This window comes from Phascolarctos cinereus, unplaced genomic scaffold, assembly GCF_003287225.1.
Source record: "Phascolarctos cinereus isolate Bilbo 61053 unplaced genomic scaffold, phaCin_HiC Scaffold_4;HRSCAF=312, whole genome shotgun sequence".
NCBI lineage: Eukaryota > Metazoa > Chordata > Mammalia > Diprotodontia > Phascolarctidae > Phascolarctos > Phascolarctos cinereus.
In genome coordinates this window covers 553,294,265-553,308,019 of record NW_027555847.1, presented here as the reverse complement: position 1 = coordinate 553,308,019, position 13,755 = coordinate 553,294,265, and the positions used below count along the sequence as shown (strand labels likewise).

Sequence of the window (13,755 nt, the reverse complement as noted above, 5' to 3'; positions counted from 1 at the left end):
TAAAATGAATAGAATTGTAGACAAAGAATCTTATTTTGTCATAGAACAATAGAGTTCCAGATGTGGAAAAAACCTCACAGATAGTTAATCCAATTCCAGGAATATCAGACCTGGGGAAAGAAAGTATTCTGACATCTTGGAGTACCTAGTAAGCCCCTGTGACCTATACTGCTAAACTTTACAAAGTCAAAAGTGGGATGCTATCACCCTGAGAAGGTCTAGTATCAAAGTGCCAGACATGGACAAGTGACTGATCTTCCCAAGAAGCTAACCTTATTAGATTGTTTTTGAAATATAGAGTGACTGGAGAAATGTCTATGCCTAGTTGCCCACCACCAACATGCCACATCAAGAAGTTCCTTCTGCCAGAGGGACCCAGCATTTAGTCCTTACACGCCATGGTCTGAGCAGGTAGCATCAATGGTGAAACTAAGACCAGGAAAAAAAAAAAGGCTGTTCAGTGGGATGCACCTTCACAACTGTGCTCCTTCAGACATTGTCACCCCAGTAAGTACTTTGATGCCATGCCCATAGCTTTGGCTTGGTGGGGGCATAATATTAATAATAATTTAATATTATGAATAATGAAAGATCTTTATGAAATACAAAATGGAAAAAAACAGGACTAAAAGAAAAGAGTACATGCTAGTCATAATCCATTAATAAACATTTATTATGTATTCCAGGTACTGTGTTAAGCACAGGGGATACAAAAAGAGGTAAAAGACAGCCTCTGCTTTCAGGGAGCTTACAATGGAATGAATCATAAATGTGAAGGAAAATGAATAGGAATGAATGGACCAAAGGAGGAGGCATAGGAGGGACTGGAAAAGTGATATTTTATGCAATGAAATTAAATAATTGAAATATGTGTAAATTGTTATGAAACAAATTGTATTTTTCCATTCATATTTGATGCTGTTTCAATGAAATATTAAATTTTTTAAATGAATGAGAGATCACTTGATTTGGCTTTTCATTACCATTGCACCCATCACTTCCTATCCTCAATCAATGTAACCTGCAAATATTTATCAAGTGTTTACTATCTGCCAGGCATTGGGTATACATAGAAAAATCAAAAATAGTCTCTAATTTCAAGGAACTTATATTCTAATGGGAAAGGCAATATGAGTATAAATAGATACATACAAGATATATACAGAGTAGATCAAAGGTAGCTTTAGAGGGGAAGGTAGTAGTAGCCACAGGAACACAGATACAGAACATTTTATTTGGGGATTATAGGATTCACAGAATTATTAGTAATGATATAGTAATCAGAATTAGAATGGAAAGGGAATATAGGGACCAGAGTCCATTCTCATCCTTCATTTTACAGATGAGGAAAAAGGCAAAGAAAAATAATTTCTTTTGGCTTGCATTTTTTCAGCTCCTTTTAAATAAGTATGAAATGAACTTTGAGGTAATGATGTATTCAGTATGCATTAAAGATCTGCACATATTAACAAGTAGTTTGTAGTTGCAGGTTATTATTAATACAAACTCTTCAAAAAGCAGGAAAATGCATAGATTACATCACTGTTGACCCCATTTTCTATAAAATTTTTCTCCCTATATAAATCTAGCTACATAATGTCAATGGTGCTTTTAAATTAATTTGTATCTCAGTAGGACAATGTCCAGCAGTAACTTTTAAAGTAAGGAAAATATATCTCATAATAGAGATCATAACATGGGGACATGCTGATGAAGTCACCATGATATCTGATCCAAATGTTCTTATGAGGTTTCGAGACCTAGGAGTACCTTGAAGATATTGCAGATTTGGTGCCAGACTGCCACAATAAAGTGAATATTGCAAAAAAGTAAGTCACACAAGTTTTTTTCATTTCCTAGTGCATGTAAAAGTTAGGTTTACACTACACCATAGTCTATTAAGTGTACAAAGTATTATCTTTAAAAATGTACATACCTTAATTAAAAAATACTTAATTGCAAAAAAATATTAATCATTATCTGAGCCTTCAGCAAGTCATAATCTCTTTTGAGGATCTTGCTTCAATATTGATAGTTGCTAACTGTCCGGGGGGGTGAAGGTTGCTGAAGGTTTGGGTGGCTGTGGCAATTTCATAAAATAACACACCAATGTAGTTGGCTGGATCAATTGACTCTTCCTTTCATTTTAACATTTAAGAGGGCACCATAGGGTTTAATTGGCTCAATTTCAATGTTGTTTTGTTTTAGGGAATAGAGAACCCCAAGGAGAAAGACGGAAGGACAGCTATTGTGGAACAGTCAGAACACATACAACATTTGTTGTTTGAATGTTCTGTCTTGTGTGGGTATGCTTCATGGCACCCCAAAATAATTATGTTAGTAACATCAAAGATCACTGATCACAAATCACCATAACATATAAAAATATTGAAAAAACTTTGAAAGATTGCGAGAATTATCAAAATGTGACACAGAGACATGATGTGAGCACATGATGTTGAAAAAGTGGTGCCAATAGACTTGCTCCAATCAGAGTTGTCACAAGCCTTCAATTTGAAAAAAACAGACAAATCTTCGAAGTTTAATAAAGTAAAACACAAATGTGTGCAATGATTCACTATTCTTCGGTATGTTACAGCATAAAGAGCATTTTCTTCACACCAACCCTTGGAGGCAAACCATTCAAGTATTATTATCAGCCCCACATTAGAAATGAGGTAAGTTTAGGCTTAAATGGGTTGAGCATATCACATAGCTAGTAAATTTAAGAAGCAAGATTTCAGCTCTGGTGTCCTGACTTCAAATCTGGTGATCTTTCCAAGGCAACATTATTCTTCTCACTACATCATGGTTGGGTGATGGTACTAGAGCAGGTCATGTAGATTTCTAGAGCTTTGCAAACTCTGGCATGGATAGCATTATCTATCTAAAATATTGTCAAGCTGTTTCCTCCTTGGGGTTCTTCCCTAACGCACCCTGCACCTAACTATTCATGCAAGGACAACTCTCTAGTCCAGGGAGGAATGGAATGGTTAGTTTGGGACACCTCAAGCAGACATTTCTTCAAAGAGGCTTGTTAACAATGTAACTGAAACATGCAAAAGCTTCGTTATGATAGTTCAGAACTTCAGTGGATCAGTGATCTAATTAAGGTGGGTATTTCATCCGTCAGTGTAGCTTGCAACCCATCCATGCTTTCAACTCTGGTGTGAATCTTATATTTTACCATAAATCCTCCAAATTGTCTACTCCACATGTTGGAGTCTTTTTCTTCATGTTGATTGGATTTTGTAGCAATTTGTTACATTTGGGCAAAAATCTCATATTTAGAACACATCCAGTTAAAATGACAAGAAAGGGTGTGCTTCTCCTTAGACCACTTTTCTATCACTTTCCCATTATCACTGAAGAAGAGAGAAGCTCTAGAAAAGGGACTTTTTTTCCCTTTATTTTGTGAGTTCCCATATTGAAGAATTTATCACCAAATGGCTAACCTACTGATGATGAGCTTCTCCACACTTCGCTAGACTGGTCTTTGGACAGAAAAGTTTGTGTGTCATTGGTATCGTATTTGAAGTCTCTCTGGCACAATCAAACCTATCAAAGCTTGTGTTTTTCTGACAGACTTCAGTAACCAAGGGTCACTTCCACGTGATTATGAGACACAAGAGTAGAACTTTTTAAGGGGAACTTTTTCCTTATGGTAATGAAAATCAAGACAAAATATTTAGTAGGGGTCACACCTCTAGGTTTGTGGGTATTTCCAGTTAGAACTATGGTGCCTGACCAACAAATGATCCAACTTTAAAAGGTCATATGAGTTACCTAACAAGTATTTGTTAAACACTTACTAAAAATGCAGTCTTAGAATCATAGGATCTTAAAATACACATCATCTCTGACACTTGTTTATCAACAACATGTGCTTATCCAGTTTCCACTTGAAGACTTATGCTTCTATCAATGGGAAATTCATCCACTTCCAATGGAGCCAATTTCACTTTTGGACAGCTCCAACTTTTAGAAAGTTTGTTGATTTTGTATTTTTCCCCCTTATGTTGAGTGATATCTATGCACTGGTCCCACTTCTACCTTCTGAGGCCAATCAGAACAAATTCCTGCACTCTTTTATTTGATAAGCCTTTAAGTATGTGAAAATAATGGTCATATTGCAAACCTTTGTTCTCCTGTCCCAGTCTTCTTTCATATCTAGGAGATGTAGACCATGTAGACAAGTGATATGGAGGGTAATAAAAGACACAATATGAAGAGGACCAAACCCCAAGGGGTTTTAAGGAATTTGGAGGGCATTTATATAGGGCTTTAATATTTGCAAAGCCCTTACATATACTGTCTCACTTAATCCTCACAATATCCCTGTGAGACTGGCTTGACTCGGCTACATTTTACAGATGAGGGAACAGAGGCTCACACGGGTTAAATAACTGGCCCTTTGCCAAGAGTAAATGACTTGCCTCCATCAGAGGTGTTATTTAGGTCTCTGTTGACTTCCCATCCAGAGTTCTTTCAATACATCATGCTGCCTCTCTCAAGAACAATTTCAGCCTCCCAGGAGGTTAAAGGAAGGTACATCTACTTCCTTTATTTCTGACTTCCCTCTTCTTGTTTTTTAAAACTCCTTCAAACTGTGGGATTTTTAGAGGTTTGTTGACTTCTCATTCAAAGGGAGAAACTTATAAAACACTTCTGATTTTTTGAAGCCCACACCATTATGCAGCTTTTTTCCAACATGCAACATTCCCTTCTCAGGGTACCTTTCAAAACCCAGAGCAAATCTAAAGCTTATCAACAATATTTCAGGGGCTGGTATCCAGTACTTCAAACAATCAATCAATAAATATTTATTAATCACCTACTATGTGCTGTGCACTACTTTAAGCTGAGCACTGGGGATACCAAAAGATGCAAATGACAGTCCCTGCCCTCAAGGAGCTTCCCTGGGGGAGACAATATGCAAACCAATATATACAAAGCAAGTTATAACAAGGTAAATAGGAAATAATTAACAGAGGGAGAGAACTAGAATTAAGAAAGGTTAGGAAAAGCTTCCTGAAGAAGGTGGGATTTTAGTTAGGACTTAAAGGAAGCAAAGGAGCTCAGTAATTGGAGCAGAGGAGGGAGGGCAATTCTAGGCATGGGGAACAGCCAAATAGAATCCCTGGAGCTGAGAGATGGAGTGTCTTGTTCGAAGAACAGCCAGGGGGCCAGTGTCTCTGGATCAAAGAGTACCTGTCAGGAAGTAAGGTGTATGAAGACTGGAAAAGTAGGAGAGAGCTAGGCTATGAAGAGCTTTGAATGCCATGCAGACCATAAGACAAATGCATGTAGCAGCAGCGCAGTTCCCAAAAAGCATCTCTGAGTTTGAAACTCCCTAGTACTTAGTTAGCTCCCCTAGAGCTAACCAGTGGACCATTTCATACATCACTGATGCATTTTACAGGCTGGTGGCCTGAAAGTGAGTGTACTTCCTTCTATACTCACTTCACTTAATAGGGTGATTGACTTAAGCACTGAGTGAGTCTAGTACCACCTCTGATTCTGTGTTTGAGCCCACCCTCTGTTTCATTGCAAGCCATGTAGAAAAGTGATATGGAGGACCAAAAAAAAAAAAGCATTGGGCTGAATAGCAATATGCTTGGATACACTTGCTTCATGTAAACACAGGGTAATTGTGAATCTTAATAGACTGGGTGTTTCAATTCTGCAATGGTCTGATTAGCATCTAGAATGCATCCAGTAAGTCTCTACAGACATCTTTGTCTGGAGGAGGTAGGGATACATTACTTCAGTCAGCAGGCCAGCCAAGTAATTCTCCTAAAAATATTTCATCCTGGGTTTCCATTTAGGTCATTTTTAGTAGCCTATCATACCTATTCATTCATACAGAATCTGTTGCATTATGGGAAGGAATAGGCAATGAGATCTAAGAGGAAGCATTGTGGAGATGTTCGGTTCTAGCCATCACTGCCAATAGTCATTAGTGGTTTGCTGTCATGTGCTATAATGAAACAGATTGACCTCTATGTATTTAAATGGTCTCCTAACACTAAGTCACTTCAACCAAGTAATTCTTCAGCAAATGTTTTTTTCAGATTTTTTCTGTCTGAGTGTCCATTGAGGTCATCTGGGAGACCATGGATGAAGTGGATTTGGATTCTTTTAGAATAATCATAATTCATTTTTATTTCTTTCTTCATGACTTAAAATCAGCACCATAATACCAACTTCTACGTACCTGACAAGAATAAGGGGGAGGCTTACAGAATGGTGCCTTGATATTCTTGAGCTTGTAACAGGACCATAATCTCTAATGCCCACCTAACCATTGTCAAAGAGGCAGCTAGGTGGCACAATGGATAGAGCCTGGAGTCAGGAAGATTAACTTAAATCCAGCCTCAGACACTTCCTAGCTGTGTAACCCTGGGCAAGGTAACACTTTAACTTCATCAGTTACTTCATCAGTAAAATGGGGTTAATAATAGTCCCTCCCTCCCAGAGTTGTTATAAGGATCAAATGAAACAATGGTTGTAAAGTACAATGTGACTGGCAAATAGTAGGTTCTTAATAAATGTTTTTTAACTTTTAAAATCCACTCTTGCCACATTCTCTTCTGTGACTTTGTAGAATTTAACAAAATTATATATATATACACACACACACACACACATACATGTATATATATAATTTGAATGTGTTACAAATTTGAAGTTTGACTCTCAATTTTAAAAAGCAGGGACCATCTCTACTTTTTTATTTATATACCCAGAGATTAACAGAGTGCTGCAGACATTTTAACAGCTTAATGAATGCCTTTTGATTTATTCATGCAATAAGGTTGAGGAAAAGTTTAAAGTTGTAGATTTTGCAAGAGCTTCTACATTATAGATGTTAAAAACCTATTTTTTAAAAAATATTTATCTGGAAATTAACACCACAGATTTCTCAAATTTAGCAATTAATTTCAAGAAAATTTTGTAAAAACTTTGAAGGTTTATAAAAGAAAAAACTATAGATATACAATGGGTCAAAGTTAATAATAAAGGCAAAACTAGGAACAATGATATTTTAATTCCAGTGATTAGATCCAAGATAATAACCTACACCTAGTTTTCCCTGTAATTTTCTAACTAAAGTTAAGGTAATTATGTGATTGTGGGTATCTGTTTTGTACATAGATATATAGAACATAAATTACCATATATGTGTATTTTGACACATCTGCACATGGACACACATACATGTACATATGTCTACATTACACATATACAAAGCATCAGGCATAAAATGGTTTTTATGTCTATTTTCTTCTAATTAATAAGAGTTTGCAGCTGCATAGTGACTTGCCACACTGGGTCTAGATGTATATATGTGTATATAAGTAAAAGCCAGTCTTTATTTCACTCAGATAATACATATTGGATAAGTATTTTAAATCTTTAGCTTTGAGGGGGATGGAGGAATGCATCTTCTACCCATCGGTGAAAGCAGCACCTAAATAGTTTCTCTTCATTTCATCAGGAGTAAGGAGAATTCTTTAGGGAAACGGTGGTTCACTAGTCATAATATCCGCAAGTGGGCAAGGTATTGAAAATACCTTCTTGCAGCCAGGGAACTGGCTTCCTGCCCTGCTAAAGCTTTTCCCCATTTAGTGGGCAGAAAGAGGTGGTAAGGGATAGAGGGCTACATGCGTTTCTCTATCTCCAATGTAAAGGGAGAATCAATCGACCTGATTTTAATTCTTAGGCAAATTAATGTGGTTCCCTATAGAGTTTCATTTAGCCAGGTACTCTGCCTGCTTAGAATGGAGAGTAAGGGAAAGGACTAGCAGGATCAAAGTGTTTGACCTCTAAGATCTCTTCTGTCTCTAAATCTGTGATCCTATGATCCATCCCACCCAATGACTTTGTGTCTTCATTCCCTTTGCTTGTGTGAAGAGCTTTATTTTATTTGGGTCGGGCTTCGAAGGTAAAAAGGGCTGCACCAAAAGTTCAGTTAACCCATGATGCTTCCAACCCTGGCAGAAGGGCTAGCCGTTAGAAACGTATCACAAAAACTCCATGAATTAACCGGCTACAGTTCTGTTTTCGCCAGAGTAAGGACACAAGCAAGACTCAGGGGACTGTTAAGTGTTAATTTTAATGTGCTGTTGCAAAGAACAGGAATTGGACATTTTCAGCGTCATATTTAAAATACGGTACATTGACTAATACGTGAAGTGGTGCGTTAATGGGCTAAATTAACTTACGGATATGAATTTTACATAAAATGGATTAATATTATATGTCATGGTGGAATTTTAAATACTCCATCTCCATGAATTTTAAATAGTTACGTGCTCTAATTTAATGCTCAAAACAATTGTTTTTGTTGAGCCTACTTTTGTGTTCATTTTGGACAGGAGCAAAAAAATTCCCCAGAACCCACAATAAGATTTTTGTTATTTCTAAAGTCTCCTTTCCTGGGATCTATATCCAGCATTCATTTAAGATTTTTTTTTTCAAAATGGAAAGGCAAGACACTTCAATCTAAGATTATATTTCTGGACTTGTGAAAAGGCTCTGCTCCAGATAATGAAAGAACGAAAGAGCACAATACATAAATGTGCCTGCGCGAAAGAAAACACGATCTGTCTTTCTTAAGGTGCTCTCAAAGCAGCAGTGACTGAAAGGATCAGTGGTGGAGGGTCTCTCAGAGCGGTCCCCCCCTCCCTTTTTTAATTGTATTAAGCTAATGCGAGGCTAGTGATGGGAAAGGCTGGCTACGAGGACACAGAGCTCCTCCGGTGCAGTGCACCGGCACACATTGTATATCAGCTACACATTCCCGCAGTTCTTCATAGGAACTTCTCATTCTCATTCTCTCTCTCTCTCTCTCTCTCTCTCTCTCTCTCTCTCTCTCTCTCTCTCTTCTCTCTCCTCTCTCTCTCTCTCCTCTCTCTCTCTCTCTCTCTCTCTCTTCTCTCTCTCTCTTCTCTCTCTCCTCTCTCTTCTCCTCCCTTCCTCCCTCCCTCTTTCCCTCTCTCTCTCCTCTCCCTCTCCCTCTTTTTCTCCTTCTCTCTCCCTCTTCTTCTCTCTCTTTCTCCCCTCCCTTGGGCACGCACCAGCCTTGCCCACCTTCTCTCGTTCTTTGAGCCCAGACCCACAGCGTTGACGGAATGGAGCATCCTTCTCATTGGCCCAGTCGTCATTCCCTGAGGTGGCACCGTCCGCCTGATTGGTTGGTGGCCGTGGACCTCCCGCCCATCCCCTTCATTGCCCCCCCCACGCCACCCTAAACCCCAACAACCCTTTCCACTCCCTCCCGCCCCTCGCGCCCCCTCTTTGGCTCGCGCTCCTCTCTCTGGGCCCGCGCGCGAGCCCCGCCCCCTGGCCCTCATTCTCTATAAATAAAGCTACGCTGCGGGCTGAGGAGAGAGCATAGTGGAGGCGAGAGAGTGTTCAGGAGAGAGGGAGTTAAGAGTGTGTTTCAGGGAGAGGGAGTGAGAGCGCGATCGAGGGAGAGCTCAGAGAAGGCGGAGAGGACACAGCTGCAGCAGCAGCAGCGGCGGCGGCGGGGGCTTTTAGTCTGAGCTCAGAAGGGAGGAAATAAGGACCGGGGGTGGGTTGGTTTCTTTTTCGTGCATGCTTCTTTCTTTAAAAAAAAAAATATTTTTTTTATTCGCACGGTCCAGTGGTGCTCCGCTGAACAAAAATTCCCTCCCTAAGCCCGGACCTCGCTTCCAGGGACAGGCGGCTCTCTCTGTCAATTGTATTGCCAAAGGACTAGGAGCGATCCTCCCGTGTGTCTTAAGCCTGGATTGAGGGAAGCGAAGGATAGGGACAGGGACAAGGAGCGAGCGCAGGCTGGGGGTGGAGGCGGCTGGGCTGCGGGTGTTCTTGCCCTCTCCTTTGCCCTCCCGGGTCTCCTCTTCGTGGCCGAGGCCAGAAACCGCTCCCAGAAGGGCGCGCACCATGAAAGCCGTGAGTCCCGTCCGCCCCTCGGGCCGGAAGGCGCCGTCGGGCTGCGGCGGGGAGCTGGCGTTGCGCTGCCTGGCTGAGCACAGCCACAGCTTGGGAGGCTCCGCGGCGGCCGTGGCTGCAGCGGCGGCGGCGCGCTGCAAGGCGGCCGAGGCGGCGGCGGAGGAGCCGTCCCTGTGCCTGCAGTGCGATATGAATGACTGTTACAGCCGCCTCAAGAAACTGGTGCCCACCATCCCGCCCAACAAGAAAGTCAGCAAAGTGGAGATCCTGCAGCACGTTATCGACTACATCCTGGACCTGCAGCTGGCGCTGGAGACGCACCCGGCTCTGCTGAGGCAGCAGCCCCCGCCGCCGCCGCCGCCGCTGCATCACCCCTCCTCCGGGAGCTATCCCGCCGGACCCCCCCGGACCCCTCTCACAGCCCTCAACACAGACCCGGTAAGAGGGAGCCCGCCATGGGCCTGGAGGAGCCAGGGAGGGGGATTGGAATGTGCCCTGGAGCGAACAAGCGGACGGGCAGCGCGGGGCGCCCGGGAACCGGAGAGGGACTTGCGCTGCGATAGGGGAGACTTAGGCTCTTGGGAACAAGGGTGTACAGCGAGCTCTCCAGGGCTTGTTGCGCGCGGGCGGGCCGGGGAGTATGGCTATATGGCTAGTGCGAGTCTCCTCTGGGATCCACCCGGGACAGTCTTCGCTGGGAAGGAAGGGCTATTGCTGTTAAGGAAGATCAGGACCAGACGGCGAATCAGGAGCTCAGGGGCTGGGGCCGGAGGATTTTATGTTGTTGTTGTTCAGGGTTGGGTGTGTGTGTGTGTGTGTGTGTGTGTGTGTTTGTGTGTGTGTTCCCTTTTCATTTGCAATCCGAGGTGGATGGAGTGGGGTGGGTTGCTGGACTGTGTCCAGGAGAGAATGACAGCTTCATCACTCCTCTCTTGTAATCGGGGAACCCAGTTTTCCCGATCTTGCCCACCCATTCATTCTTGATCGGTAACCGCCAGCCCTGGTGTGTGGATAGAACGGAGAGGCGGCCGGACTGGGCTGTCTGTCGCACTGTCCAGTCGAACCTATTTGCCTGATGGGTCTTGTTCAGGACCTGTTTGTCTGAGCACAGTGCTGTCCCTCTTAGAGAGAGAGAGATTGTGTGTGTGTGTGTGTGTGTGTGTGTGTGTGTCTGCACGAATGCTGTAGCCGCAGAACAAAACCTAGTGTCATGAATATGTTCAGTACTCGCTCCTGATAACTTTTCCGCCCTTCCTTTTACGTTTTTGTTACTGTTTCAGGCTGGTGCTGTTAACAAACAAGGGGACAGTATTTTGTGCCGCTGAACTGCATGCGCTCTTAAGGTGAGTGGTCTTTCTCTCCAGGTGCCCAATAAACCTTCTTCATCCAGCTTCTCCTTTCCCACCCCCTTTCCCACCTCGGGTCCACAGAGCATTTCACCAGAGCAGACTTTCTGTGACTCAATTCCCTTACACCCCTCCCTCCAACCTAGTTAACAAGTTAAGTCTGTTCTTGCCCTCCTTCGGTAACTTAGTGTTCACTTTAAATGGAGGCGAGATCAACAGCTCTGCATCTTTCTGGAGCGTCTCTCTGCCTATCTGTCAGGTTTCTCCTCGATTTTTTTTTTAAACGAGAGGCACTAACACTGTTCCGGTTTCTTTTACCAAATACTTGGATGGTAGAAGAAGGAAATGGGTTATTGGAAAAGGGGCTCCAGGGAGGATTTCCCCGTCTCCAAGGCTTCTAGCAGGGGCTTGCAGCTGTGTATTCCTCTGTTTGGCCTCGCCTGGGAGCTGTGGTTGTTGTTTGACCTGGTTTGTTTTGGGTTGTTGATCAAGCATGTCTTGTGTTTTGTTGGTGGCGCCAGTTCGTCTGGAGCAGAATGGTTCACACACCCCCTCTATTCATTCCTCTTCCACAGGTGTGCAGCAGGCAGAGCCAGAGGAGCACAGAGAGAGACAAATTAGAGAGGGAGGGGGAAAAGAAAAAAAAATCAGCCATCAGAGGAAAGGAAAAAAAATCAGCAAACCCTAGAATCCTTTTCATGGTCATTCCAAGAAAAAAAAAACCCTTCACCCTTTTTTGCACGTTCATAAGCATTTAAACATGATATCTGTTTTGTCTCTTCATTTATAGCAGCTGTGAATTGTACATTTCTGTGTTTTTTGGAGGTGGGGTTAAACTTTTGAGGAGAAAGTGTGACTGGACTGATGAATAGAAGATCAAGAGTAAATCAAACTTTAGCAGTATACTTTGTGACCAAGGAGCTGAATTTTTTTTTGAAGCTTTACTAATCTACCAGAGCATTGTAGATATTTTTGACATCTATTGTTTAAAATAGATGATTATATTGGGGCCAGGGAACTTTCTTCTCCCTGTGAGAATGTTACATATTGTATAGATAACTGAGTGACATTTCATACTGTGTATATATAGAGATGTTCTATAAGTGTGAGAAAAGTATATGCTTTAATAGACTACTGTAATTATAAAATATTTTTAATTAAATATTTTTTGTAAATATTATAAGTGTGTGTTTTCTTAATCTGTGGGAATATTTCTTTTGCAAAATTATTTTTCAGCTCAGTTACAGAGCTGACAATATGAAAATATCTGGAATGTCTCTTTTGTTTGGTTTGGCTTTTAATTTGTTTTTGTTTTGCCCAATGTCTTAGACTCGGAAGTTACAGTTATAGCTAGTGGTCCTGCATGACTGCATGAGATGTTTAATCACAAATAAACTTGTTCTGAGTCCATACAAAATGTGTTTTCTTTGATATAGATGGAAAACCTTGTATTTGTACCATGCATTCTGAAAATACACTGTCAGTTGAGGTACAGGACAATTTAGTGTATTATATAAGAAGAGCATTTAGAAGGAATATGCTGGCTTTTGTTTGTTTTTCTTTTAAAGATACAAAAAGTGGATTCTAAAGACTTTTTTTGCATATTGGTTCGGTAAATGCTTGGATCTTTAAGAGTGTAAGAAATCTGTTGTTGCATCAAAATGAAAAGAAATTTACTCACCAAATTTCATTTTACACTAAAGCTTAATAATCACAAACTTACATGTCTGTACAGAATAATAAATTATAGAAACAAAAAATGTTCTCTGCTTGCAACCAAAGGACAAACTCCTACTAATAAACAATTACTGTTTCCTTTCTCCAAAGAATAATGATAGGTGACTGGGGAAAACAGCATAATGGCAAATCCTTCAAGCAGGGGTATGTTGTAAGTCAATTTTCAAACGTTAACTTAAGTAGACCAAAAAAAAAATCTGATGGCCGCATCTAGATTATTTTTTATATAAAATGACTTTCACTACAACTGTGTTAGTTACAGTTAAGGAACTGTTAAGTCTCTTGTGATGTATAACTTTTACATGTGAACATTAAAGTAGATTTACCTGTCTCGTACTGTGATTCTTTGGCTTTATTTCTTCAGTCCTTCACATTTATTTGAAGGGTCTATTTTTAATTTCTTTTTCTTTTTTTCTTCTTTGGGGAAGTGAATTTTTCCAGACTAGATATTACTCTCAGGGCTATGTGAATGTTAGATATCTTCTGTAATCAGTAGCTTGCACACAAGTTAGATGGAATTTTCAGAGTAGGAGTGAATTAAGTAGGATTTAATTGGATGCTTTGTAAATAGTTGGACAACTCTGTGTAACATGGTTCTGTTTGATTTAAAAAAAGTGAGAGGATTTGTTTCAGATTACAAAAGAATCAGAAGTATTATGGGCCCAAGGAACTTTTTATTAGGTTGGACTCAAATATTTGTGAGAAAATGAAATATCACGGTCACTAGTTG

The 13,755-nt window shown here is 41.0% G+C and overlaps 1 protein-coding gene across 1 annotated transcript; it reads left to right on the top strand.

Annotated features, from left to right (window-relative positions):
- The first annotated feature begins 9,374 nt into the window (after positions 1-9,374).
- On the top strand, positions 9,375-13,361 carry ID4 (inhibitor of DNA binding 4). Its single transcript, XM_020986829.2, has 3 exons — positions 9,375-10,380; positions 11,223-11,285; positions 11,864-13,361. The coding sequence occupies exons 1-2, from the start codon at positions 9,934-9,936 to the stop codon at positions 11,265-11,267; spliced, it is 492 nt and encodes a 163-aa protein (XP_020842488.1). The 5' UTR covers positions 9,375-9,933; the 3' UTR covers positions 11,268-11,285; positions 11,864-13,361.
- Positions 13,362-13,755: the final 394 nt, after the last annotated feature.

Bases quoted from the DNA above. Each gene is read 5' to 3' on its own strand.
- ID4 (XM_020986829.2), top strand. From the start codon at position 9,934: ATGAAAGCCGTGAGTCCCGTCCGCCCCTCGGGCCGGAAGGCGCCGTCG. The intron at 10,381-11,222 runs GTAAGAGGGAGC...TTACTGTTTCAG, and splicing joins CAGCCCTCAACACAGACCCG to GCTGGTGCTGTTAACAAACA.